At 54.3% G+C, this 27,446-nt stretch overlaps 1 protein-coding gene across 4 annotated transcripts in view; it reads left to right on the top strand.

Annotated features, from left to right (window-relative positions):
• Window positions 1–26,685, top strand: part of GRIK5 (glutamate ionotropic receptor kainate type subunit 5) — a 53,463-nt gene extending 26,778 nt beyond the window's left edge. For 3 of the 4 annotated variants that reach the window (XM_039250896.1, XM_039250882.1, XM_039250901.1), the window contains 8 exons: window positions 8,051–8,167; window positions 8,368–8,477; window positions 8,877–9,050; window positions 18,846–19,011; window positions 20,228–20,453; window positions 22,241–22,369; window positions 22,464–22,585; window positions 25,691–26,685. In XM_039250896.1, the coding sequence (XP_039106827.1) occupies window positions 8,051–8,167; window positions 8,368–8,477; window positions 8,877–9,050; window positions 18,846–19,011; window positions 20,228–20,453; window positions 22,241–22,369; window positions 22,464–22,585; window positions 25,691–26,119 (1,473 nt within the window). In that variant the 3' untranslated portion in view covers window positions 26,120–26,685. The remainder of the gene's footprint in view (window positions 1–8,050; window positions 8,168–8,367; window positions 8,478–8,876; window positions 9,051–18,845; window positions 19,012–20,227; window positions 20,454–22,240; window positions 22,370–22,463; window positions 22,586–25,690) is intronic. The other variant, XM_039250892.1, reaches the window with a different exon arrangement.
• The last annotated feature ends 761 nt before the right edge of the window (window positions 26,686–27,446 follow it).

The raw sequence follows: 27,446 nt of genomic DNA, 5'->3' as shown, positions 1-27,446 counted from the left end.
TTTTTATTTAGTTGTTTTCGGGTATTTTTATTTGCTTGTGCTGTTATAAACAACCATAAGCAAAGATTTTTATGCGCCCAAGCTCTGCATTGCAGCTGATTAGACCTGATTCTCTGAATAGAATCACTAGGTAAAAGAGGAGGACCCTTCGTGTGGCTTTTGTTCTATGTTGTCCAGCCGTTTTCCAGAAAACCTACAGCAGTTTCTACATAGCCTCCCTCTCCCACAGAGGGTTGTGATTGGCTTTTAGATAGACAACTCCCCTCCTCCCCGCTCAGTGTCATTTTTACAGATGGCAGATCACTTTGATGTTTCCTGGTGGACTGCAGCGGGCCTTATGTGGTCAGATGACAAATGGAGTCTGAGCCCAAGCTCCACTCAGAATGGGCCTGGTAGGTGCCCAGACCCACCCTGTGTTTTCCCCAGGTCTCGCCTGTATAATTGCAGCCAGCAGAATCCCACACTGGCTCGCCGACCCGCAGAGTCGGGGCCATTACGGTAAAAGAGCCAAGTGGAAGCTCCTAGAATTCCCTGTCCTTCCCAGGGTAGTAATCCAAAAGCAATGCTACATCCTTCGGGGGGATTGCAGAGATTAGTGCCGCCATTAACGGCTTGGAAGAAGCAGAAGTAGTGATCTCATCTCCAGTCAACTGGCTGGTTCGGCCTGTGAGGAAGACAGATGCATCTGGACAAAGACTGTGGATCAGTGTCAGTGTAATCAGGCGGCGACTCCGACTGCGGTGGCTGGCCCAGATGAAGTGTCTGCCGGACCAGGTAGACACAGCCCTTGGCAACTGGGGTGAGCTGCTGACCTGGCAAATGCTTTTTTTCTCCATACCGCTTTCTGAGGACCACCAGGGGCCTCCAGGCTTGCCTCAGGGTGATAGACATTTCCTTGCTTTCTACCGTCACATAGGCCACAGAGAATTGACCTTGACAGTGTACCCGGGGTCATGCCGGTCCGCTCCACGGACAACATTACAGCGATCAGATCGCGTGAGCAGGAAATCGCATTTCAGGGGGTTGGCAGTAAACGTCCTGTTGACATCAGCCAGTCAGGATCCAACGTGGAGACAAAAACACCACCAGGTACTTGAATCACATCAGCTACTTGAACAGAGAGGATTTGTTATAAAGAAGTATTACCTGGATGTAACGTCGTTAACCAGGTAACTGGGAAGAGTAGAAAAACTAAGGGATCACGGGGAGGCAGGAAGCAGCCACTGTCCTGAGAGCTAAGAGGACAGGGGAAGAAGTTGGAAAGATTAAAAATTAGAAACTCAGACGAAGGGCCCAACGGAGCTGAAACTCAGACCTTAGAGGAGGGGGTGTTGATTGGTACTGGGGACGCCCGGTGGGGCTTGGGGACTTGGGGATAAGTTGCATGCTGGTTCAGCCCATTTACCAGAAACCCACATGGCGTTTCATTTTGAGGGAGGCCAGAGCACACATGAGGGTCGCTACAGGTGCCAGCTGTGATCTCCCACCTGGGCCTGATGGCCCAGCAGATCAGGGACGTGCAGAGTGCTGGTGGCAAATAGGGACGCCGGCACCTGGAGGTGACTCATGGCGCAGAGCTCCGAGATTTCCAAGCAGATTAACTATTCTTTCCAAAAAGTGCTCGTTCCTGGGCCCTCCTAGAGACTGGCCATGTGGCCCGAGTGCTCTCGTGACCTGGCTCTTGTCATTTCTGCATCAGTCAGGGTCCTGCCAGGATGCAAGCTGTACCAGAGAATTCTTCACTAGGAATAAAGCTGTTTCACTAGGTAACTACGGGGGTAAAAGTTGAGCCCCAAGGCAGGGCATCAGCAAACTTCTTCCTGTCGAGGGCCAGATAGGAAGTATTTTTGGCTTTCAGGCCATACATCACAACTACTCAACCCTTATGTAAAACAGTCATAGGCAATAAGTACGCACACAATTGGGCCTGGGAGTGTTCCAATAAAACTTTATTCACAGAATCAGGCAGATGGGCTGGGCTTGGCCTGAAGGCCGCAGTTTGCACTCCCTCTCAGGTATCATGTTGCAGGGCAGGAAATGGCTGCTTCCCTAGTTCTGAAGGAACTCTTCTCTAGAGAGAAGAGCTGAAACTACTGGAAGCTTTAAGAGGAAGGTGCTCGCTGGTTGGTGCTGGGTTCCCCGAGTGGGGTTTGGGGGGGCCGGTTCTACAAGTCCAGGGAAGCCACAAACTGATTTATACGTTGCCCCTGGAGAATCTGCTGAGAGCGGGCCCAAAGGAGCAGGCAGGTCCCTTCTCCTTCCTCCCTCGTGAAGTGTCCCGCTATCGCCCCCTATCGGCAGAGTCTGACAGGGAGCTGATGGCAAAGCAGAAACAGCTGGGATAGAGGGCTTTTGGGGCTGGGGGCATCAGTCCTTCTACCCTGTCATTTCTACAGGTGGCTCATCCTTTGGATTTTTCCAGATTTCTTTCCAGAGATTAAACATCAGGGTCCCTTTGTGGAAGGAAATCTCTAGAAAATAGGTGATTGTGCTAGGAAATCAAGGGTGAGGAGGAGGAGGTAGGAAAGGGGGTTCCAAAGGCTCTCAGACCTTAGAAGGAGCTTGCAGCGTTTAAGGATGGGTCTGTCCTTCCTTCAGAATGAAACCCAGATCTGACCACCTCTCTCCACCACCACCTAGCCCCGCCCCTAAGTATCTCCATGGACTTCATTAGCCCCCCAAGCCCCCCACTTCCACTCTTGCGCCTGTGATCTGTTCTCAGGGTGGCCAGATCACGTCATCCCCTGCTCACACTCTCCTATGTGACGTCCTCTGTTGCCCCTGGGGTAGCATCCAGCTCCCTTCCCGTGTCCCATGCCTGCAAGGCCCTACAGGGCTCTGGTCCCGGCTCTGCTGCATTCCCCGCCCCTCCCAGGTGCCCCGGCCACCTTGGACACCGCAAGTCCCTTCCCACCTCATGTGCTTGTCCCTCAGTCTGGAACTTTCTCCCTAGTTCTTCTCAGGCACACCCCACCCTTCCTTCACATTTGTACTCCAGACCTCCCCGCAGCAGGGAGCGTATCCAAACCAGTGGCTCCCAGCAGGCTCTGTCGCATCACCCTGCTTTGTCTTCGTAGCGCCTGACTTTATCTGTGCACGTTCACTGCGGGATTCCCAAAGCTAGAACTGTGCTGGGCCGGTGGTGGATGTCCTGCAAATATTTGTCAAGTAGGTAAATGAATGGATGGACAGACAGGATGGGCAGAGGGGCTGCCACGGCACAGGTACACAGAGCAAGACGGCGGGTGTCTAAGGCTGTTTGTGCTTCTCTCACAGGATACCAAGGGCGGGGTGGCTTAAAAACAACAGACGTTTATTTCTCGCAGTTCTGGAGGCTGTGCAGTCCAAGATCAGGGTGCTGGTAGATTTGGTGTCTAGTGAGGGCCCTCTTCCTGGTTCATCGTCATCTTGAGCCTCGTATGGTGGAAAGGGCAAGGGAGCTCTCTGGATAAGGCCACTGATCTCACTCATGAGGCTCTACCCTCCTCACCCCCCAAAGGCCCCACCTTCTCACACCATCATGTCAGGGGTTAAGATTTCAACATGGGAATTTGTGGGGGGAACACAGACATATTCAGTATATAGCAGTGGGGGTGAGGCTGGTGAGGTAGTTGGGGGCCGGGTGGGGCAGGGCCCCAGGGCCCCTGGTGAGGAGTTTGGATGGCAGTGGAAAGAGAATAAGAGTTGCTGCCGGGTTTAAGCAGGACTGCTGTGACCAGGCTGTAGTTTCCGCAGTCCCTGGGGCCGTTGGCTGGGCTTTCCTGTCCTGAGATGCTGAGATCTGGGCAGGGGCGAGGCAGGAGCGAGGCAGCGAAGGAGGAGGGAAGCGGTCGATTCCAGAGGTGTTTGGGGAGCAGAATCAGGACAGCTTGGAGACAGAAGTGAGGGGTGGGTGGTGTGAAAAGGGCCCCAGGCAGAAGTCTGGGATGATGCTGGGGAGAGGCGAGGGCTGAGTTTGCCGTGCGTTCAAGAGAAGTTCAAGGACTCGCTCATTCTAGTCATTTGCAAAGCTCCCATCTCCTGAACCCCCCGGGGGCCAGGGAGGAGTCGCACACCTGGACCCTGACCGGAGATGCCCTCCCCCTCCGGCCACGGAGGGTGGGGACAGCGGACAGGTGACACTCCTCATAGGGGCACTGGTTCTGCGTCCTGGGGTCAGCTAGAACCACGTACTTAACCCTCACTATGTCTGTTTCTTCAGTGGTGGGAAGGACAGGGTCGCTCTGGAGACTACGTGAGCTACTCTGGGGAGGGAACGCCCCAAAATGGTGACCATGGGGTATGTGCTGCGTAAGTGTGAGCTTTTAGAGCTGTGTGCAGCTCCATGAAACACAGGGACAGAGAGCTGTCTCTCTTTGGGACACTCTAGGAGGCTCCCTGTGGAGGGAAGACATTCCCAGGCTTTCAGCAGAGGAGATGACGACGCATCCAGCTGGCCTTGCTTTTGCAGATTTAGTAGCAGAGGCAGAAAAGTGAACAGATATTTTCCAAACTGAGCTCAATGCTGTGATAGATCAAGGGGGTTCTGGCATGTGGGGGGGGGGGGTCCATAGAAGGTGCCGCAGAGGAGAGAGGGAGCAAGGGGCCCCTGTAGGAGTGGGTGGGGTCCATGGGCACCTGGGTGGCTCAGTCGGTTGAGCGTCCGACTTTGGCTCAGGTCATGATCTCGCGGTTCGTGGGTTTGAGCCCCGTGTCGGGCTCTGTGCTGACAGCTCAGAGCCTGGAGCCTGCTTCAGATTCTGTGTCTCCCTCTCTCTCTGACCCTCCCCTACTCACTCTGCCTCTCTCTCTCTCTCTCTCTCACAAAATAAATAAAACATTTTAAAATATTAAAAAAAAAAAGAGTGGGTGGGGTCCAGTTCTGCAGGGCAGAGTGGGGTCCCTCAGGCAGAGGAAGTGATGTGTTCAGTGACGCTGAGGCCAGAGAGCAGCTGGTACGAGAGGACACAAGAGACCCAGGAATATGGCAGAGAGCTGTAGCCGCCCTGGGCTTCATCCAGAGAGACCAGACTTGGCCAAAATCCAGCAGTATTTGTTGGGAAGCCCCATGTAGGTTCTTGGGTACACCTCCAACCAGATAGGCAAGGAACTTGTAATTTAGTAGGAAAGACAGTCCATTAATAAGCAAATGGCAGGACCATCCCCACTAGTGCTGAGCAGGATATAAAACAGGGTTATGGGGGTACCTGGGTCGCTCAGTTGGTTAAGCGTCCAGCGTCCACTCAGATCACGATCTCGTAGTTTGTGAGTTCAAGTCCCGAGTCGGGCTGTGCGCTGATAGTGCAGAGCCTGCTTCAGATCCTCTGTCTCCCTCTCTCTCTGCCCCTCCTTCACGCACTCAGTCTTTCTCTCTCTCTAAAATAAATAAATATTAAAAAAAAAAAATGCCCGGGGTAACGGGTAATATGAGAAAGAGGACCCAGAGTGCGATCCGGATGCCACTGTGGGGAGGGCTGAAGGGATGAGGTATGAACCAAGCCTCGAATATTGAGGAAGAGCTACAGAGGAGCACATGCAAAGGGCCTGAGGAGGGTAATGAGACTGCCTGTTGAACAAAAGGCAGCCATTGTGGTTGGAACCGAGGGGGTGAGGGGAAAGGGCATGAGGTGAGGCCAGCAGGCAGCTGGGTCTCACATCACCTGGGGCCTCTTGGCTAGAAAAGGGCTTTATTTTAGGTGCAGCGTGAAGCCACCCAAGGGTTTTAAACAGGAGACTTTCCCTTTGGACTGTGGTATTCTGAGCAGTGGCTGGGGGCCTGGTGAGCTGGCCAATGCGGTTATCAGGAGAAAGCCATCAATGGTGGGGGCCCTGGAGGGGGCGTGGAGAGAAGTGGACAGATCTGAGTTGTGTTTTGCGGCAGAATCACTCCCCTTGGTACTGGAGAAGATGTAGAAAATTCAGGAAAGGGAAGAAGCAGGTTTGGCCCCGGTGTTAGCCTTAGGTGAGGTCTGCAGAGTGGGCGAGGAAGCTAGTGAGCAGAGCCAGGGAGGCAACAGAAAGGAGCTGGGAGCCCTTTAGGGAGGAAGTGGGTCCTGGTGCCTGACGCAGGGACCGCTGGTGCCCTCCTGAGCCCACGTCCGGGAAGCCACTGCCCCCTGCCTTCTGAAATGGAGACTCGGGGGCCCTCCCGGGGCACGCCTCCCGTGGGCGCCTAAAAGTAATCGGATTCCTGTATGAGCTGACGTTGTTCCTGGCAGTTCCCATATTAGTCATCAGAGTGCAGGTGTGTAAGAAGGGGCAAAATGCTCCTTAGTCTCCCCACCTAGGAATTCCCCAAATCCAGCCAAGTCTGGGGCCCCCGCCATGCTTCGCCGCCTCTGAATTCTGCTTTGGGGCTGTGCCCTCTCCTTCCTCTCAAGTCATGCTGGGGCTGGTGCTGCCTCTCTCCCCACCCCAGTTCTGTCCAGACCTGTATTACCTTGTGTGCTCTCAGTCTCAGCCCCTCCTGGGTGAGTGTGTGTCTCCTCCTGGGTCAGTGATCTGGGACCTCCACTCTTATTTCAGCCCTGCGGGGGTCTCCGCTTGAATTCCGAGTCAATTCTGGGGCCTGGTTGAGGCCTGGGGGAGAGTCAGTATGCCTGGAAGGGGTATCCTGGGAGCCGGGTTCCAATCCCAGGATGAGGAGAGAGCTGTGTGAGACATCTTGCCCAACCCTCACCCCCATTTTGCAGATGAGCAAACTGAGGCCCAGAGACGAGGAAGCCCCTGCCCGAGGTCACCCAGCGAACTCAGGGCAGAGCCGGGGCTCCCCATTCCCGCATCGGGCCCTTCCCAGCGCCTTGCCTTGCCTGCTCCGTCATGTATGTACGCATGTGAGGGCCGCGTGTGCCAGCGTGTGCACTATGCCTCCTGGGGAGGCCCTTCCACCGTGTGTCCCCGCCCTTCCCTGCACTGTGGACAGGGCACGAGTCTGTCTGCCTGTGCCTGTGTGGGTGGTACGTCACTGGGCCAGCCTGTGTCTCCGCACGTGTGTGTGGATGTGGCGTGGTGTGGCATCAGTGGGGGCATAGACATGACCGTGTACAGTGCTCACGCGTGCCGCGGGTATGTGTGTCTGTGTGGTAGGGAGGGTGTGCGGCGTGCTGGGCTTTTCCCCAGTCTTGTGTCCAGCCCGCAACTGAGGGCCGGCCGAGTCCCCTTGAGCTGGAGCAAAATGACCCTTTTGGATCAGGGTTTCTGGGCATGCCGGCCAGACCCCAACCCAAACCCTTCTCTGTGTCCCACCCCCCCCCCCCGACCCTCTCCACCTCAGTCCTGGACCCCAGACGCCCCCACTAGAGACCACGTGCAGCTCCCCCCAAGGTCATTATCTCAGTTGAGCTGGGAATTGGTCCTGTATCTTGGGGGTGCCTTCATGCACCCATGTAGGTCGCCAGTGCCTGCCGGCAGCAGGAGAGTAGAGGTCCCACGTCTGCATTAAGGTCCCCAGCTCCTGCCTTTGCTGACTGGTGCCTTTGCCTCTCTGAGACTCAGTTTCTCCATCTATAAAATGGGGCTAGTAGTGGCCCTCTGGGAGCTGTTGGAAGGAGGATACAAGGTAATCTACAAAAAGTGTTATCTAGTATGGAGCCTGGCATGTAGTCAGTGCACAGTAAATGTTCTGAGTTGTTAACTCTAAAGACAGAAGAGGAAACCAAGGCCTGACAAAGTCCCCGAATGGGTCACCGTCCGAGCATCTTAACACCAATGTCAGGGTCTCTCCGGGACCTGGGTGGTAGGGGAGGTGGGAGGTATTGTGGGTCTGTGGGGGGAGGGGGGGTTATAAAGCAAGGCCGTAGCAATGAACTTGATAGGATGGGGAGCGCAGCTGGGCAGGGAAGAGGCCTCAGGAGCCTCTTCCAGCAGATATGAGATGACGAGGTTCCCGTTTGGGGCCCAAGGTGCCATTCTGGGCCCGGCGCAGGCTCCCGGGCCCTCCTGTCTTCATCCTTTCTCTTTGCCGCTCTCCCAGCTTCTGTGTTCTCTCAAGAGCTCTGTTGGTACATTTCTCCCTAACTGCCTGTCTGTCTTCCTGGCCCACCCCTCTGCCCCCGCCCTGCTTCCCCTCCAGCAGAAGGCAGACCTGGCTGTGGCTGCGTTCACCATCACAGCCGAGCGGGAGAAGGTCATCGACTTCTCCAAACCCTTCATGACCCTGGGGATCAGCATCCTCTACCGAGTGCATATGGTACGGCTGCCCTGGAGATGTGGAGGCTGTGGGGCGGGAGCCTGGTGCTGGGCACGACACCTGGGTCCCCAAGGGAAGCAGAGGCTGTGGGCTGGACCTCGATGGGCCACTTGGGCTCACGGGCGCCCGGCAAGGCAGGGGCAGGGGATGCAGCTGAGGTCATGGTGCCTCCGGGCCTCACTCCCTCTGTGCACCCCCAGGGCCGCAAGCCTGGCTACTTCTCCTTCCTGGACCCCTTCTCCCCTGCTGTGTGGCTTTTCATGCTTCTCGCCTACCTGGCCGTCAGCTGTGTCCTGTTCCTGGCTGCCAGGTGAGTCTACTGCCTGCTGCCCAGGGAGAGGAGGCAGGGAAGGGGCACGGGCTGGGGCCTCTGTGACCGACCTGCGTGCTCTGTCTGGACCTCTCCCACCCCCTGCCATTTTCTCTCTCTCTCTCTCTCTCTCTTTCTCTTTCTCTGGGTCTCTCTATACATCTCTTTCTGCCTCTCCTGTGTCTCGGTCTCTGTGTGTGTCTCTCTGTTTCTTTCTACCTCTTCTCTCTGTGTATATCTCTTTCTGTTTATTTCTCTCTCTCTTTTCCCTCTTTTTTCTAACTATACCCCCACCCAATCTCTTCGCATCATTGTGTCTTTGTCTCTTTCCTCTGTTTATCTCTTTTTTTCTCTCTACCTTGGCTCTTTCCACCCCTCACCCCCCACGTCTCTTCACAGGCTGAGCCCCTACGAGTGGTATAACCCGCACCCGTGCCTGCGGGCGCGCCCCCACATCCTGGAGAACCAGTACACGTTGGGTAACAGCCTCTGGTTCCCCGTAGGGGGCTTCATGCAGCAGGGCTCAGAGATCATGCCCCGGGCGCTGTCTACACGCTGTGTCAGCGGAGTCTGGTAAGAGGCCTTCCTTCTGTCCCATCCTGGGCGGGGAGGGCCCCTTCTAAGCCTGGGTGGATTCCGGTCCCCCTCTGGCAGCTGTGTGACAGGGAATGCAGTGGGGAGAGCTGAGCCCCAGCTCTGCTCCCTGCTCGCTGTACGACCTTGGTTAGGCCACATCCCCTCTCCGTGCCTCAGTCTTCTCATCTGAAAAATGGGGATAAAAATGCCCATGCCGCAGGTTGTAAGGATTCAGTTGGGCTGTAACGGAAAAGCACGTCTGCTGACATGAGAACTATAAGTGGAACAGCATAAGCATGGATATTACTGGCTCGCACATGCCAAGGCAGTCACAGAGACTTGGGGGCCTGCACTGTGCAGGGACATAGACTCCCTCAAAGTCCCTTGGGGACCCCGGTAACATGGACAGAGTCTATCTAGCCCACATCACAAGCTCCAAGAAGCTACATGTCAGAGAACAGACATTGTCAACCTGTGTCTGGACCATGTTTTTTAAAAAGTTTATTTTTGAGAGAGAGAGAGAGCAGGGGAGGAGCAGAAAGAGAGGGAGACACAGACTCTGATGCAGGCTCTAGGCTCCGAGCTGTCAGCATAGAGCCCGACGCGGGGCTCGAACCCATGAACGGTGAGATCATGACCTGAGCCGAAGTCAGACGCCCAACCGACTGAGCCACCCAGGCGCCCCATTTAGCAACATTTAAAAATTGGGCAGATTTACTCACAAATCCGGATTTCTCACTCTTCTTTAAAATTCGGCAGCTCCTGTAGCCCCAGGTTGGCTGGCACATTCCTGGTCTTACGCATGAAAGGACGGAGCCCGTCCACTCCTCCCGAGGCAGGGCAGGGCCGAGCAGGCTCTCTCCCCAGGGCCACTCACCCCAGCGCCACCTGAACCCAGCCTGCTCCCCAGGCCCTTCTGGAAGACCCTTTCTTCCTCCCCTCCTCCCTGTCAGTTAGAATTCACGCATCGACAGTCGTTCACCAGATGCTTCTCGGGCCCCGCCTTGTGCCAGGCACTCAGGTGAAGAATCCGGCCTCGAGAGGCAGAGGAGCCGAGAATAAATAGCTAAGCAAATAAACAAACAGGGGAACGTTCCATTTTGTCCCAGGAACAAGTGAATCCCAAAGACGTTGTCTAATTCAAAGCTTGTTCACAACTAACTTTTCACGGGCAGCAGGTTTTTCTCTCCCAACTAAGTGGGACGAGCTACCACAGAGCAGGTCATGGGCAGTTTGGTTGGTCCACTGGCTTTGACCCTTTTGAGTCCCGATGACATTTTTTGAGATTGGCATCATTTCAATGTCACATACCCTGTATTAGTTTCTGATCGCCGCTGCAACAGATTACACAGGCTTAGTGGCTTCGAACAATATGAACTCGTTCTCTTACGGGTCTGGAGGTCAGAAACCGAAGTCTCTCCAGGCTGAAGTCCAGGTTTTGGCAGGGCTGGCTCCTTCCGGAGGCTCTAGGGGAGAATCCATTTCTTTGCCTTTTTCAGCTTTTAGAAGCTGCCTGTGTTCCTTGGCTTACGGCGTCTTTCTCGGTCTTCAGAGCGGGGAGCATTGCATCCTCGCATCTCTCTCTGTGGCTCTAATCTCCTAGCACTTATAAGAACCCTTGTGATACTTCTGGACCCACCCAGATAATCCAGGATAATCTCCCCCAGTTCACATTCCTTAACTTGATCATTTCTGCAAAGGTCCTTTTACCCCGTAAGGGGACAATACCTCATGAGTTCCAGGGCTTAGGATGTAGACGTCTCTGGGGGCTGGGCTGGGGGGCTTTCCTCCGCCTCCCACATACCCCAGCTGCAACTTACTGACATTGTCAATGTCAACGGTGTATGAAGATGTATGCAGACTGCTAACTGAACCGAACAGGGCACAGTGAGAGAGAACAGTAGGGAACGAGTTGCTCAGGGAAGCAAGCCCCTTTGAGGAGGGGACAACTAGGCTGACTCCTAAAGGCTAAGACAGAGGTGCCCACACCCAGAAGAGGGAGGAACGTTCCAGACAGGCCAGAGAGAGCAAGAGACCTGCTGTGACAGATCCGCCTGCATCCTCGGGTCAGGTGGCGGACCGGTGACCTCTTCTCTGCAGGCCGTCCCTTCTGCTCCTCGGTCAGGGACCTCTTCAACTGGGCGTTCTCTGCCTGTACCCATCACCGTCACCCCGGAAGCTCCCAGTCATGCCCCTCCGCCTGGAGACTTTGACCCCAAGCTCGCTCTCGTCTTCACCCTCAGCCCTCCCACACATTCGCTCGGCGAGTGGATGTTTCAGCAGCTGTTTGTTAGTCTCCAAATGTGACGCCAGCACGATGACTTGGCAATCCGGCGCCAGTATCCTAGGGGACTGCCGGGGGCCCTGAACCCACCTCCTGGGCCCCTCATCTTCAGTGTGCCTTGGGACCCCAGCCTCCTACAGCTACACCCAAGGCCTCATCATCATTCAGGACAGCTCTGCCTCAAAACCAGTGTGTGTGGTTTTTTAAATTAATTCATTATTTTGAGAGAGAGCATGAATGGGGGAAGGGCGGGAGCGGGGACAGAGGATACAGAGTGGGCTCCACACTGACCACACATAGGCCCGATGTGGGGCTCGAACTGCGAGATCGTGACCTGAGCCAAAGTCAGACACTCAGCTGACTGAGCCACCCAGGTGCCCCTGAAAGTCAGTGTTTTTGAGATTTTGCCTGACCACAGCCCCTTCCTCCTGGGCTCCCGCTGGGTCACTCTCGCAAAGTAGTCCTTGGGTCTCCCTCTTTCCTGTTCCCTGAACCCTGCGTGCTTTCATGTCCATCCGCCTCAGGTAGGCTCTTACGCTGTGTCTTCAGCCACTCTTCCCGTTGTCTTCAACTCCTCCTCAAGTTGTCCTGTCCCCAGGGTCCTCCTGGCATCTCAAGTCTGGCCAGCAGCTTGGCTCTCCCTCCCCTGGCTCCACATAGGACCCCCTTACTGAGGCATCCAATACATGCATATTAGCCACCCTCCTTCTAGAAACGCCTCACTTCCAGGCTGTTGTGGCCTTTGGTTCCCTCCTCCTGCTTTGGATCCTCTGTTTCATTTCACGGGGCGGGGAGAGGGGGGAGGTGACTGCCCTCGCCGTCTCTCACACGAGCTCCTCCCTCCACACCAGTGACCTGTCAGTGCCTGCAGACCCAGCCCCTCCCCCCACTTTGCAACAAATGTTTTATAACATCTGCTTTCCTACCATGATGAAATTCAAGGGTAATATATCTCCTTACCCACCTACCTACGCATGTGATTTAAAACAAGTCGGTAATACGCCCTGATTGCAATGCAACGGGGAAAAGGGAAGTGATGTATAATGAGTAATAGAATAGGGATGCATACATGCTTGGGCGGGGCTATGGTAGAAGACAGAACGCAGCAGTCAGGTGGCTGCATTTACTTATAACGGGGATGTTGGAAATTGCGAGAAGTGAGGCCATTTAATAGAATCATGTAGACACCTGAGTCTTGACGCTTTGACCTAGTCAGTAAATGAGTATGTTTGTGCAGACACTTATCACCACGTGAGTGGCGATTTACTAGCACAACCACTCCAAGAGCCTTGACTCGGTGACTCAGATGCTGTGAGCGGGGCTGCTGTGTCAGAGGCCTGAGTCCCAAACCGGTGAGGGGTTCCCAGCAAACTTTCAAGCACAAGAACATCTAGTTGTTCCTCAGTCTGAACAATGCATGCGTTTCTAGAAATTTTGGTTTCTGTTATAACCATGCAAACATTTTTTTGGTTTTTATCTACCAAGGAGTGAGGCTCAGAGAGTCAGATACCGGCTTTTCCCCTGTTGTTTAGATGGGGCTACTTTGCTGGACACCTGCCCCCACCCAGCAATGCCAGGAGCCACCAGAGTGCCCCACACCCAGCCACATGCCTTCCTCAGACACCTCCCAGGGGGCTCTCCCTGCTGGGGGGGGCCACCACTCCATACACTTGGGGGCCTTCTCATCCAGCCCCGGCTCCCCTTGTGTTTTGTAACCAACGCTTATCAAGTCTTCACCCCTAGACCCTCCCCACGTGTGCCCAACAGGCATCCCTAAAATAGTTTGTCCAAAATGGAGTGCACAATTTATCCCCTTCTGTGTCCCTCTGCTCTGTCCCAGTGAGCGGCCTCACTGTGCCACCCCCACCCCTCCACCCCGAGTCATTACCACCAGTCAGCCACGCTGTATCCTTGGGGTCAAGGTGGCACTTGGTATATACTAGGCACTGAACAGTTTTGTCTTGAGTGAATGACATTGGCCTCTGCGGTGCGTTTGAAGGGACTTGGTTCCTGGAGAGTTGTGTCAGCCCCTGGGTCTGTGTGTGTCAGGTTTCAATTTTCTTTTGCAGGAGGCTGTCCTCCATTCCCTCCCCCACCCCAGGGCCTAGCACAGCACTGTACATGTGTGCTCCGCAAAGTCGGCTGCTATTTTTGTTATTATCTGCTCCGGGGCGGGGAGGGGGGGGGGGCTCCCAGCCTCTCTCTGTCTTCATGCGCCACAGATCTGGACCATCTGCAGGGAGCATGGCCGCTCTCACCTGCCAGGCAGGAGACCAGAGAGGGTCAGGTAAGACAAGCTCTTGGGCTCCGTAGGGAGGCCAGTGGGTGTCTCTTCTCCTAAGTGGCCAAGACAGCGCATCCATGCACAGTGCTCATTCTACGTCAGATGTGGCTCGCTCTTCCCCCAGCCCTGTGAGGGGCAGCCTGTGGCCATCCTTACCTCACAGGTGAGTCCAAAGCCACACAGCTAGGCCGTGATGGAGCCAGGATTTGGGGATTTTCCAGAGATCTTTCTGGTATTGATTTCTTGTTCAGTTCCATTGTGATCAGAACAGCGTCTGTAGGATTTTCATCCTTTGAAATGTATTGGGACTTGTTTTATGGCTCAGTGTATGTTCTTTCCTGGTAAGAGTTCTGTGTGCGCTTGCAGAGAGCATGCTGTCAATTAGGGCCAGCAGGTTGATAGTGTTGTTCAAGGCTTCTATATCCATACTGATTTTCTGTTTGCCTGTTCTGTCAGTTATCGAGAGGGGGGTGTTGCAGTCTCCACCTGAACTTGCAGAGAAATCGTATCTATTTCTCTTTTCAGTCCTAACAGTTTTTGCTTCATGAATTTTGAAGTTCTGTAATTAGGCACATAAACATTCAGGATTGTTACGTTGTCTTGATGAATTGATCTTTATCATTGTATAAGGCCCCCTCTTTACTCCTGGTAACATGCCTGCTCTGACGTCACCTGTACTTGATAGTAACATCGCTACCCGAGCTGCTTCATGCTTAGTGCTGGTGTCGCATATCTTTTCCCATCCCTTCACTTCCAACCTGCCCGGATCATTGTGTTTGTTTATTTATTTAATTATATTTTTTTACGGAGAGAGAGAGAGGGCACATGAGCAAGGTAGGGACAAAGGGAAAGTGAGAGAAAGAGACAATCCCAAGCAGGCTCTGCACTGTCAGCACAGAGCCCGATGGGGGGCTCAGACCCACAAACCATGAGATCATGACCTGAGCTGAAATCAAGAGTCAGATGCTTAACCAACTGAGCCATCATGGTGCCCCAGATCATTATATTTAAAGTAGGTTTCTTTTTTCTTTTTCTTTTTTAGTTTATTTCTATTTATTTTGAGAGAGAGAGAGCAAGCACGTGCCTGGGTGCGCACAAGCAGGGAGGGGAGAGACAGAGAGAGAGAGAGAGAGAGAGAGAATCCTAAGCAGGCTCAGAGAGAGAGAGAGAGAGAGAGAGAGAGAGTCCTAAGCAGGCTCTGCTCAGCACGGAGCCTAATGAGAGGCTCAGTCCCACAAACCACGATATCATGATCTGAGCTGAAATCAAGAGTCAAACACTTAACCCACTGAACCACCCAGGTGCCCTTGAAGTGGGTTTCTTATAGGCAGCGTGTACTTAGGCCTTGGAGGAGGAGTTGGCAAACTTTTTCGGTATTGGGCCAAAGAGTATATAGTTTAGGCTTTATTGGCTATCCAGACTCTGTCACAACTAATCAGCTCTGACTGTATTGTGAAAGCAGCCATAGATGATATATGAATGAATGAGTGGCTGTATTCCAATAAAATGTTATTTATGATCACTGACACTGAGAGAAGAATTTTATATGTCACGTGTCTTGAAGTAGTACTCTTCCTCCAATTTCTTTTTAAACATATAAAATGTGAAAACCACTCTTACCCTGTGGGCTGGGCAAAAGCTGATAGCAAGACAGACTTGGCCCATGGGTCATCAGTTGCCAGCCTCTGGTTGGGACCATTTACCTTTAATGTAATTACTATGATAGTTGGGTTTAAATCCGCCCACTTGCTATTTGTAATTCATTCCATCTCTTTTGGTTTCTCTTTCTCCCTCTTTTCCCACCTTCTTTTGGATTTATTGAGATATTTAGGATTCTGTTTCATGTCTACTATTGAAGCATACTTCAATAGCATACTTCTTTTTAAATTTTTCTTAGTAGTTGCTTTGGGTTTATGATATGCATCTTGAATTGATTACAAAATACTTTCAAGTAACATTCTGCGACTTCACATAAGATGAAGATCCCTATGACAGTATGCTCCCATCTCTCCTTCCATCCTTTGAGCTACTCTTGTCATATAGATTACTTCTGTTTATCTTACAAACCCTATATTAGGATTGCGTGTGTGCGTGTGCTTAAACAGTAAATGTCTTTTTTTAAACATTCATTTATTTTTTTATTGAAAAAATTTTAAACATTTATTCATTTTAGAGAGACAGAGCACGAGCAGGGAGGGGCAGAGAGAGAGGGAGACACAGAATCCGAAGCAGGCTCCAGGCTCTGAGCTGTCAGCACAGAGCCCAATGTGGGGTTCAAACTCATGAACTGTGAGATCATGACCTGAGGCAAAGTTGGACGCCCAACTGAGCTACCCAGGAGCCCCTGGAGCTTGGAACTCTTGATCTTGGATTTGTGAGTTTGAGCCCCACATTGGATGTAGAGATTACTTAAAAATAAATAAAATCTTTAAAAAAAAAATAGAGGGGTGCCTAGGTGGCTCAGTCAGTTAAGCGTCTGACTTTGGCTCAGGTCATGATCTCATCATTTGTGGGCTTGAGCCCCGCGTCAGGCTTTGTGCTGACAGCTCAGAGCCTGGAGCCTGCTTCGGATTCTGTGTCTCCCTCTCTGTCCACCTCTCCCCTGCTCACGATCTCTCTCTCTCTCTCTCTCTCTCAGAAGTAAATAAACATTAAAAAGTTTTTAATAAAATTACCAGTGATACAAAGGTACAGGAAACTGTGAGAGAAAAGTCACTCATTTAAAACAGACCCAGCATTGGCAGAATGATGGAATTAGCAGATGAGTATGTTAAAGAGCTACTATAGATATATTCAGAATGCTCAAGGATATAAAGAAAAACCTGAATGTAATGCAGAGAGAAATATAAAAAAGGAGCAAGTGGAACTTCTAGAGATCAAATATACATGCGAATGGTAAATTTTACTGGAATGGCTTACACAGATGAGACATCGCAGCAGAAAAGAAAAGAGAATTGGAAGACAGCAATAGAATCTATCCAGATTGAAGTCACAGAGGGAAAAGATGACTGGCAATACGCACAAAGCCTGAGTGGCCTGAGGGATAATATCAAGTGGTCTTACATATGTGACTGAAGTCCCATAAGGAGAGGAGAGAAAGGGAGTAACAGAAAAAAAATTGAAGAAGTAATGGCCAAAACTTTTTCAAATTTGATGAAAATTATTAACTTGCAGATCTAAGAAGGTCGGTAAAACCCACGTGGAATAAACATGCATACACATAAAACACATCAAGACAAATTATAATCAGCTGCTGAAAACCTGTGATAAAGAGAGAATCTTAATGCAGCCAGAAGGCGGGGGAAAGGGACACGAAGAATTAAAATAACAGTGACAAAGATTTCTTGTCAGAGAGTATGCAAGCCAGGAGACAATGCACGAATGTGCTGAAAGGGAAAAACAACCTGTCAATCTGGTATTCTATAGCCATCAAAAAGATCCTTCAAAGAAGAAAACACACTAACAAATGTTTCATGCAAACACAAGCTGGGAGAATTAATTGCCAGCAGGCCTGCGCTTCAAGAGATGTTATTTTGGAGGCGGGGGTGCCTGGCTGGCTCAGTCAGAGGAGTATGCGACTTGATCTCAGGTTGTGAGTTCGAGCCCCACATTGGGTATAGAGATTACTTAAAAATAAAATCATTTTGGGGCACCTGGGAGGCTCAGTCAGCTAAGCATCCGACTTTAACTCAGGTCATGATCTCATGGTTTGTGGATTTGAGCCCCGCGTCGGGCTCTGTGCTGACAGCTGACAGCTCAGAGCCTGGAGCTTGCTTCGGGTTCAGTGTCTCCCTCTCTCTCTGCCCCTTCCCTGCTCACATTCTGTCTCTGTCTCTCAAAAAATAAATAAATGTTTAAAAAATTTAAAAATACAAATAAAATCTTTTTTAAAAATGAAGGAAATGTTATAGGAAGTTCTTCAGGTAAAAGGAAAATAATGCTAGATGTAAAGTTGGATGCACATGGAACAATGAAAAGTACCAGAAATAGTAGACGTGTGGGTAAATATAAAAGACATTCTTCATTTTAAAAATCTTTTTATTTATTTAAAACATTTTTTATGTTTATTTATTTTTGAAAGAGAGGGAGAGAGAGAGACAGAGCGGCAAGCAGGGGAGGGGCAGAGAGAGAGGGAGACACAGAATCCGAAGCAGGCTCCAGGCTCTGAGCTGTCAGCACAGAGCCCAACGCGGGGCTCAAACCCACAAACTGTGAGATCATGACCTGAGCCAAAGTCTGATACTTAACTGACTGACCCGCCCAGGCACCCCTATCTGGTAATTTTTTACTGGATGACAGACATTGTGAAATTTACATTGTTTTGCATTGTTGAATATATTACTTTAAAGAGTCTTGGACTTTCTTTGGCAGGCAGTTAAATTCCTTGTGGATAATTTTGATCCTTTGCAGGCCTGTTTTTTAAAGCTCTTGAGATCTGGCATAGTCTTTACTAGGGCTTACTTAACTCTGTTTGTAATATGTTGTCCTTTGGGGTCTCTACTGAATGTCTCATCTATTCAGTCAGATCACTACTCAGGCTGGAGAGATCTCAAAAGGTTCCCAGCCCTGTGTGAACCCTGGGAATTGTTCTGTCTTTGAAAGCAGTTCTTCTCTGGCCCCTTAGAGTTCCACCCTATGCGTACACAGATTGATATTCAGCCAAAGACTCAAGGGGCCTCTGTGCATACTTCTGGAATCCTCTCTCTCTGTGCAGCTCCCTCTTCTTGGGTTCTCTGTCCCACAAATTTTAGCCAACTTGGCCTCTCTGGTCTCTACCTCTGCAACTCATGAGATTGCTAAACTGTTTGGGTTTCCCTTCCTGGCACCTCAGTCTGTAAATTAAATTAAGCCAGACAGCCTGGGCAATGATAAGTCTCACTTCATTGCTTTTTTTCCTCAGGGATCACAGTGCTGTGATGCCTATTGTCCTATGTCTTTAAATAGTTTTCTATATTCTGTCTAATTTCCTAGTTGTTCATGGTGGGAAGGTATTTTCAGGATACCTTATTCTCTTAGACCTGGAAGTGGAAGTCTCTGGAAGCCATATTAAACCCAGAGAATCTGGCTCTAGAGTTTCTGCTTCCAGCCTTTCCATTAGTCAGCAGTCACTGAGCCTTCTAGATGCCGAGGTCATTAAGAGTGGCGCCACCAATAGGGCGCATGGCCATAGGGGGAGGGTCGCGGCGGTGGCTCCAGACTGTAGCTCACTCTTTCTCCCCCTCAGGTGGGCCTTCACCTTGATCATCATCTCTTCCTACACGGCCAACCTGGCCGCCTTCCTCACCGTGCAGCGCATGGAGGTACCCGTGGAGTCAGCTGATGACCTGGCAGACCAGACCAACATTGAGTATGGCACCATCCATGCTGGCTCCACCATGACCTTCTTTCAGGTGCGGGCCTTTGAAGTTGCCCAGGCTTGGTGTTGGTATCCTCACCTGGCACAGCTGCCCAGGTGCGGCTGGGTGGGGCCTCCTGGGTCAGAGGGATTCATTGCCATGACAGTCAGGGAAGCTGAGAAGCAGAAAACACACTCGTGAGGTCACAGAGAGTGTTGCTGTCTGGCTGGAGAATCTGGACTTTCCCCCCAAGGGGGCAGAAGGGAGGCAGGTAGGGGATCTAATGTCGTGTCAGTGCTAGAGGAGCCAAATGGGGTCATGGAGGCTGCTAGAAGGGTCAGGCCTGGGGATATGCGCCAGCAAGAGGAAGGCAAGGCCCTTCAAGATGAAAGGTGTGTGTCCCTGTGTATTATGGGGTGGTGGGAAGGAATCAAAAGGAAAGCAAGGAGGTAGAGGCCCCAAATGCCAAGATAGGGTTGAGATTAGGACCCGTAAGTGGGGAGGTAGGAATAGTTACTAGGCAAGGATGACCCGTTTAGAGCTGAAAGTTCCCTCTGGGGCAAGCGGGGGGGGGGTAGGCTAATGGTCTGAGGGAGGCTGGGGCTGGGCAGGGGCCACTGGTTGAAGCATGAAGGAGAGGAGAGGGGAACTCCCAGGTCTCCCGGGTGGGTTGTGGGACCAGTTTGCAGGTGGGAGAAAGAACCTCAGAGTAGAGAAGGAGGGCATGTGTCAGGAGTAGTGACGGGGGTGGCCATCCCCCACCTGGCCTCCACACACCTCTCCCTTGGGGCTGTACCGGGGCAGGCTGGGGCACTCCCCAGAAAGTTCCTGCAGGGCCTGAAGGAAGTAAACGGTCCTATTTGGCACGATGCAAGTCTCCCTGACCCAGGCTGGGCCCTGGGTAAATTTGGGGTTGAGCTTCTGTGCATAAGACCTGGGAGCGCTGGGAAGACAGGGCCGGTGTCAGGCTGAGCCCGGACCAGAGATGGAAGAGAGAAGAGAGACTGAAGAATAGACCCTGGCTCCTTCTACCCAAGCCTTCTGTCCTCAGGGTCCTCACTGGGCTGGTGGGTGTGCAGATGACTTGGACCTGACCTTGAGCAGTCTATCTTGTCCCTCTCATCTGACTTTGGCTCTTCCTGTCTTCGTCTGGGCTCCACGCTCTCTCTCCGGTTGAGAGTTCTGGGAGGGCAGGGGATAGGGCTCGGGGGAAAAGCAGGGGGTGGAAAGACCCTCTCCTGACTTCCCCCTGTATACCCCCTCTGCCCAGAACTCACGGTACCAGACGTACCAGCGTATGTGGAACTACATGCAGTCGAAGCAGCCCAGTGTGTTTGTCAAGAGCACAGAAGAAGGCATCGCGCGGGTTCTCAACTCCCGCTATGCCTTCCTGCTCGAGTCGACCATGAACGAGTACCACCGGCGTCTCAACTGCAACCTCACCCAGATCGGGGGCCTCCTCGACACCAAGGGCTACGGCATCGGCATGCCACTGGGTATGGCAGCGGCGGGGCTGGGGAATGTGGAAGGGGCCCCGGGTATCCGAAACCGAGCCATGTGAGCAGGCCTGGGACTGGGCTGGGCCCTCCCCGTGGCAGGCCGGGTACGTTGTGTGTGGCCCCCTGGCTGCGTGGCCTGGGGCAGATGTCACCACCATTCTGAGCCTCTGCACTCAGCCTGCAAACATGGGTCTAGCAGCAGTCAGTTCCAGCCCTCCATGGCTGGTGGGAGAACCCAGTGAGACTGCACAGCCCAGTACTTGCGGGCCATGACACTTGCCACCTTCCCCTCTGGCTCGAGGACCCGTGAAGGTGAAGGCCTGGGTTTATGTCCATCACTGTCTCTGCACAGAGCACAGAGCCCAGCTCAGAGCAGGTGCTCAGAATACGGATGATGGAAGGGACAGGGGGAGGGATAGGTCCACCCGGGAGACTTGGACATACTTTTTCAGGCCTCACTGATGGAAGCCTAGAAATTTTACCACCAAATCTTGACACTTTGTCCTTTAAATCCATCTATCTTGATGACTGCTGTGTTAGTTATCTATTACTGCGCAACAAATGACCTCAAGTCTTAGCAGCTTCCCTGGGCCAGGGAAGCACGTAGCCCGGTGCTTTGGGGGACAGGCTCTGGAGTCACACCGACCTGGATTCAAATCCCAGCTCCACCACCCCACCCCCTGACTCCGTGCATGACCTTAGGCAAGAATGTCACCTGCCTCATCCAGAAAATGGGGGCGGTAACACCCAGTAATACCAAGATCATGAGGGACTTGAATTAATGTCATAGGTGCCTGCTAAATACTAATCACTCCACCCGCCCATGTTCCTAGTTTCCGACACCTGGGAGATGCTGAAGACGTGTAGCAAATGGGGAAATGAGGACAGGACGGGACATGTGTGGGGTGTTTGGGGCCGAAGGATGTTTTGAGGAGAGGACCCAAGGGTAGGGAGGAGAGAGGTGGCCAGAGATTCATTCACTCAGCAGACTGCCTGATGCCCTACTGTGTGTGGCGCGCACTGCGCTGCTGGAATACCACAGCGGTGGGGAGGGGGTGCAAAGCCCCCAGCCTCTTCCCTTCACCAAGGGGCACCAACGGCAAGCACCCAATAAACACGTAGCTTTATAAAATGATGTCAGGTGGTGAGAACTGCTCTGAGGTGAAGTAAGGGGAAGGGGCTGACAGGGAGGGGGTGCTTGGTGCCATGTGAAGTTAAGGTCATCGGAGAAGACCCCTTGAGGAGGCACTGTGTGAGTAGAGGCCTGAGTGACAGGAGGGAAGGAGGTCCTGAGGTGGCGCTATGCCTGGAGGACTCAAGGCACAGCCAGGAGGCCAGCGTGGCTGGAGCCGGGAGCCTCAGGGCTGGCAGGAGCTCAGCTGGCGGGGCCAGTGACCCCAGATCCTGAGGCCGAGGGAAGGACCTGGTCCTCTCCACATTAAAAAGCCATTGGAGAATTCTGAGCACGAGAGAGGCAAGCTCTAGGACTATGTTTCTGAAGCTGCCCCTCTGGCTGCTGTTGAAGAAGACCCTGGGTGGGGGGAGGTGAGGGGAGCTGCAGGGAGGGAACCATGACAAATGTCACATGAGGTATCATGGGGACCTGGCCCAGGGTGGTGGCAGGGGAGGTGGCAAGCAGTGGTCAGGCTTGAGAGTGGACAGGGAAGAAGCCGGGGACGCGGCTGAGGCAGGAGGAAGGGTTGTGGTGAGGGGGCAGGTGGGGCTGGGTGGGCAGGGCTCCAGGGCCCCGGCGGCCAGTCCAGCCCCTTGTACGTCCGGCGCAGGCTCCCCATTCCGGGATGAGATCACCCTGGCCATCCTGCAGCTTCAGGAGAACAACCGGCTGGAGATCCTGAAGCGCAAGTGGTGGGAGGGGGGCCGGTGCCCCAAGGAGGAGGATCATCGAGCTAAAGGTCAGCGCCCCACACCCCGCACCCTTCCCGAAGCCCCCTAAAGCCCCCGTGCCCACGCAGCCCCCCACCCTGTGACTTCCCTCTTGACCCGCAGGTCTGGGAATGGAGAACATTGGTGGCATTTTTGTCGTGCTCATCTGTGGCCTCATCATTGCCGTCTTTGTGGCGGTCATGGAATTCATATGGTCCACGCGGAGGTCGGCAGAGTCCGAAGAGGTGAGGAGGCTGCCGAGGGGTGTGGGGGAGAAGGGGGGTCCCAGGGGCGGAGGGGCATGGAGACTGGGGCATTGGTAGCCTTCCTGAAGGGGATCTAGGAGCAGTGAGGGGCCGGGAGCAGGGCATGGAAAGGACCCGAGAGTCCCCAGGGGCAGAGGGGGTCCACGAGGTGAGTACAGACAGAAGGGAGAGGGAAGCTGGGCACGAGGAAAGCCAAAGGAGAGAAAGTGGGCATGAGCAGAGGTGAGGATGCAGGGGAAGGGAGGGCCAGAGGGGAGGAGGGGGAGGGGCAGGGGGCAAAGCAAGAAGAAATGAGAAGTGACAAAAAGGCAGTGGGTGCGGCTGGAAGATAGGGGGCTTGCTGGCTGGTCCCAGCTCCATGGCGCCTGGTGCTGCCCAGTAACATCCTCCATTTCCGCTTATGCCCTTCACCCCCTGACCAGTCCGCCTCCGCCTCTCCAGCCCCCAGCCCCCTCCCCCTCCTCACCCTGGCTGTTGACCTTACTTCCACTTCCCTGAGAAAAGCGGAGGAGTCAGAGGAGGGCATGCAGACCTCTCCACATTTAGGCACCTGTCTTTCTCCACTCGCCCTGTTGGTTACCCCGAGGGAACGTCCATAATTCCAGCTAAGCCACCCTCCCCTGGGCCCCCATCTCCTCTCTCGCCCTGCCAAGGACATCCCTCAGCGGTTCTTTGCACCCTCCGCCCATCATCAGTTTCCTCCTCTCTGTTGGATCAAGGCTGTCGGTATACAAACGTGCGATCATCTCTCCCATCTTCCAGAAATTTCTCTTGACCCCGCTGCCCTTCCTGGGGTCAAGGGACCCCTTCCTTCACTTTCCTCCTTCTTCTGTAGCCAGTCCTTTATTGAGGGGTTCTAGGGCTTCCTCCTGGACTCTTCTCTGTCTTTCTCCACCCCCTTGGTGATCTCATCCAGCCAGATGGTTTGTAAGACCACCGCTATACTGATGAGCTGTTTTAGTTGTCTATTACCACGTAACATCCTAAGATTTAGCAGCTCAAAGCAGCAAACTTATATCAGTTTACAGTTTCTGTGGGTCAGGAATCTGAGAGCAGCTTAGCTGAGTGGTTCTGGCTGCCAGGGTCTCTGGTGAGGTCATGATCATGATGTTGGCTGAAGGCTTGCCTGGAGCCAAGGGTCATACTGTCCAAGTATGGCATACGTGTCCAAGGTGGCATATTGTCTCTGAATATACTTGCAGGATTTTGACTTATGGAGGTGACTGACTGATGACACGGAGAGGCCAAGGCCCCTGAAAGATTTTGATGACTTACATTTCCCAGGAAGGGGTCATGCCACACCGTAGGGCCACAGGGGAAGCACCAGGTTTGCAGCAGGGAGCCGGAGCTGAAAGCCTAGGCCACAGACGTCATTGGGGTTTGAGCAGGCAAAACAGATTAGAATGGGTTAGTGTGAATAATGTCAGTGGGCTCTGGGCCGGAGGGGTGGTCTGTAGCTGTGTGTACCTGGTCCTGGGTGATTTATGGCAGCTTGGTGTGAGAGTCACCTCAAGCTGGCAGTGGGGGGCCGGGGAGGTATAAACTGGGATTGGTTGGTTTGCATATGAAATGGGGGCTCCCAGCCCTCTGCTATCCCTGAGAATCTAGCTGTGGGAGGGCCGGGTCTCTCCCTGACCAGCAAGGTTTCCTATATGTCAGAACATCCTAAGATAGAATAAAGAACATGATGAACACGCACACTCAATGGCAGTTGACAGGAGGCCTCAGTCCCTCCCACGGGGACCTCTCCACAGGGCTCGTTGGGTGTCCTCACACCGTGGCAGCTGGGCTGGCTTGCCCGAGAGCGAGTGATCCGAGGGCGAACCCAGCAGAAGCCACAGCCGTATTCTGTGGGTCACATAGCAGCCCTGATACAAAGGCAGAGGGGACCACACGGGGTGGGGACACTGGAGGGCAGGACTCTGGGGGCCGCCTGCCATCACCCCCAGTGAGCATCCCTCACAGGGACTTCTCCCTGGACCCGGGCTCTGTAAACGCCCATCTCCCGGTGGATGTCTGACAGGTACCCCACGTAACATCACATCATGTGGCCAAGGCAGAGCTCCTGCCCACGCACCAGACAGCGTGTCATTCCGCCTGCTCAGACCAAGACGTGATTACCCTTCACTCTCCCCTCTCTCTCGTGCCCTTCCTTGGATCTCTCAGCCAGTCCTCTTGGCTCCACCTTCAAAATACACCCAGAATCCAGCCCCTTCTCACCTCCTTGGCCACTGCCATGCAGCTTGCCCTTGGTCTGTTCTCAGCACAGCCCCAGGGAGAGCCTGTGTACAGCTGCCCTCTACTTAAAGCTCCCCAGTGCCTCCCACCTGACTCAGAATAAAAGCCAGACCCTCCCAGTGGCCTAGGGGCCCCATTGCTCTTCGACCTCCTCTTCTCCTTCTCTCCCCTGCAAACCTCACTCCAGCACCCCTTCCCTGTTTGTGGTTCCTCCCACAAGCCCCGCGGTGCCCTCGCACTGCCCTGCCTTGCAGTCTTACTGAAGGTCTTTGCGATGTGTCTTCCCTAACCTACTACAGATCAGTATCGCTCCCCCACCTCTCTTGCCAGTTTTATCGCTCTCCCCAGCACTCATCATAACATACCCCCTGCATTTACGTTTTCCTCAGTTTTATCTCTGCACGCTGGAACGCAGCCTCCATGAGGGCAGGGACCCCGGCTTTGTTCCGTGCGCACAGCAGGCGCTCAGTAACTAGGTCTTGCCATAGTTGGTAGCCTGAGTTACAGGCAGAAGATGGAAAACAAGCAGGAGGGAGTCAGAGACTTTGGAAAGATAAGAAAGGGAAAGAGAGGAGCCTAGATAGGAGGTGAGGGCAGGCCCAGGGAGGAAACCCCGAGGACCGAAGCGGAGAGAGAGGCGGAGAGACAGGAATCGAGAGACAGAGAGGGGAGACAGGCAGAGCATGAGAAAAGGTGAGGGAGAGAGGAGGGGAGCAGTGGAGCCCCGGGACGCGGTGGGCGGGCAGGGGGAGGGGGGGAGGCAGAGAAGGGAAGCAGGACGTAGAAGCCAGGCGAGGGGGCGGCGACGGACAGTGACCATCGCGCCCCGCCCTGCGCCGCCCACAGGTGTCGGTGTGCCAGGAGATGCTGCAGGAGCTGCGGCACGCGGTGTCCTGCCGCAAGACGTCGCGTTCCCGCCGGCGCCGGCGCCCGGGCGGCGCGAGCCGGGCCCTGCTGTCGCTGCGCGCGGTCCGCGAGATGCGCCTCAGCAACGGCAAGCTCTACTCGGCCGGCGCGGGCGGGGATGCGGGCGGCGCGCACGGAGGCCCCCAGCGCCTCCTGGACGACCCGGGGCCGCCCGGCGGGGCCCGGCCCTCCGCCCCCACGCCCTGCACCCACGTGCGCGTCTGCCAGGAGTGTCGGCGCATCCAGGCCCTTCGGGCGTCCGGGGCCGGCGCGCCCCCGCGTGGCCTAGGCGCCCCCGCCGAAGCCACCAGCCCGCCCCGGCCGCGGCCCGGCCCCGCAGGCCCCCGCGAGCTGGCCGAACACGAGTGACCACAGGCGGAGCCGGGCTGGCGGCCGGACTGACCGCAGGGACGGGGCCCGCTCCAGGCCCGGGCCGCCCCCGCTTCCCCAGCAGGCGAGGGACGGGACTTGTGCCCCGGTGCTCCGGACGCCGCGATTTTGCCTTCGGCTCACGGTGTTGTCCGAGGCCTGGCTCCGGAGCCTTCCTGCGCCCCCTAGTGGACTCGCCAGAGGGTGCCACGGACCCCGCACTCCGCCCCCCCCCAACTGCGGACAGGAGGAGCGCAGGAATCGAGGACTCCAGGGGCCGGGGACTGCGGGGCCGTTCCGGAAGCGGAAAGCAGTCCGCGAGGAGAGCCCCATCCTGGGACTGCTCGGGCTCCCCAAGACTTGACACAGCCCTCCCCACTTCTGGAGGAGGGGAGGGCGTCTGGGCAGATGGGTGTCCCCTGGCGCCCCTCAACTCTTCTCTTTCTCTCTTTTTTTTGGGGAGAAACCTCGGAATTTCTATGAGACACCCCCCCAGGGAGGAGGTCAGTTGGGCCCCCGTCCCTCCCCCTGACACACCCCAGTCCCCATTGGAATAAAAAAAAGAACAAAACCCCAAAAACTGGGGATACCTGGGTCTCATTTCCTGGGGTATGAGGGCATTAAAGGCTTGGGCTCCCCAGGGATTCTGCTGAGAACCACACACTGATGGTCACTCCTGGACTCTCTCCACCCTTGGGCCCTGCCTTCAGCCAGCAGGTCAGCCCAGGTCCTGGCAGCTGGCCCCTCTCCACTGACCTTCTCTCAGGACAGAAGGAGGCTGCGACAGAGACCCTGAGACAGATGGAGAGAGATGCAGGAATCTGGGGAGGCGGAGACACCAGGGAACAGAGACACAGAAAGACAGAAACCAGATGGGGTGGGGGTAGGGGAGGGGGAGTGAACTGCTCAGTGTGACCGTGCCTGGGGTGGCCACGCAATGGCAAGTGTGTGCTTGGACCGGGGTGATTTGGTGACTTTTTAATTGTGTGTCTGTGTGTGTACGCACCTCCGTGAGGCCGTCTTCACCTGTCTGTGACTGTGACCCTGTGTTTCTGCTTAAAAACCTTCCCAGCCCCCAGGAGAAGAAGTGAGAAATCCCAGTAGAGTGGGGGTGGCTGAAGGGCTGGTTGAGCAGGGAGAGGGGTGGGTCTGCTTTCTGTCTCCGCCTTCCCCCGCCCCCGCTGGAGGTTTCCACTGGAAACTGCAGCTGAGAAAGGACGAGTGAAGGTCACACAGCGAGAGCCGTAAAGAGGCCGAGTAGAAGGGGGAGAGATGGGGAGGTGGGGTGGGGGAGAGATGGGGCAGGGGTGGGGCAGAGGGAGAGCTG

The sequence above is a fragment of the Hyaena hyaena genome, unplaced genomic scaffold (assembly GCF_003009895.1).
Source record: "Hyaena hyaena isolate Hyena2069 unplaced genomic scaffold, ASM300989v1 scaffold_9, whole genome shotgun sequence".
Lineage (NCBI taxonomy): Eukaryota > Metazoa > Chordata > Mammalia > Carnivora > Hyaenidae > Hyaena > Hyaena hyaena.
This window is presented reverse-complemented; position numbering and strand designations above follow the sequence as displayed.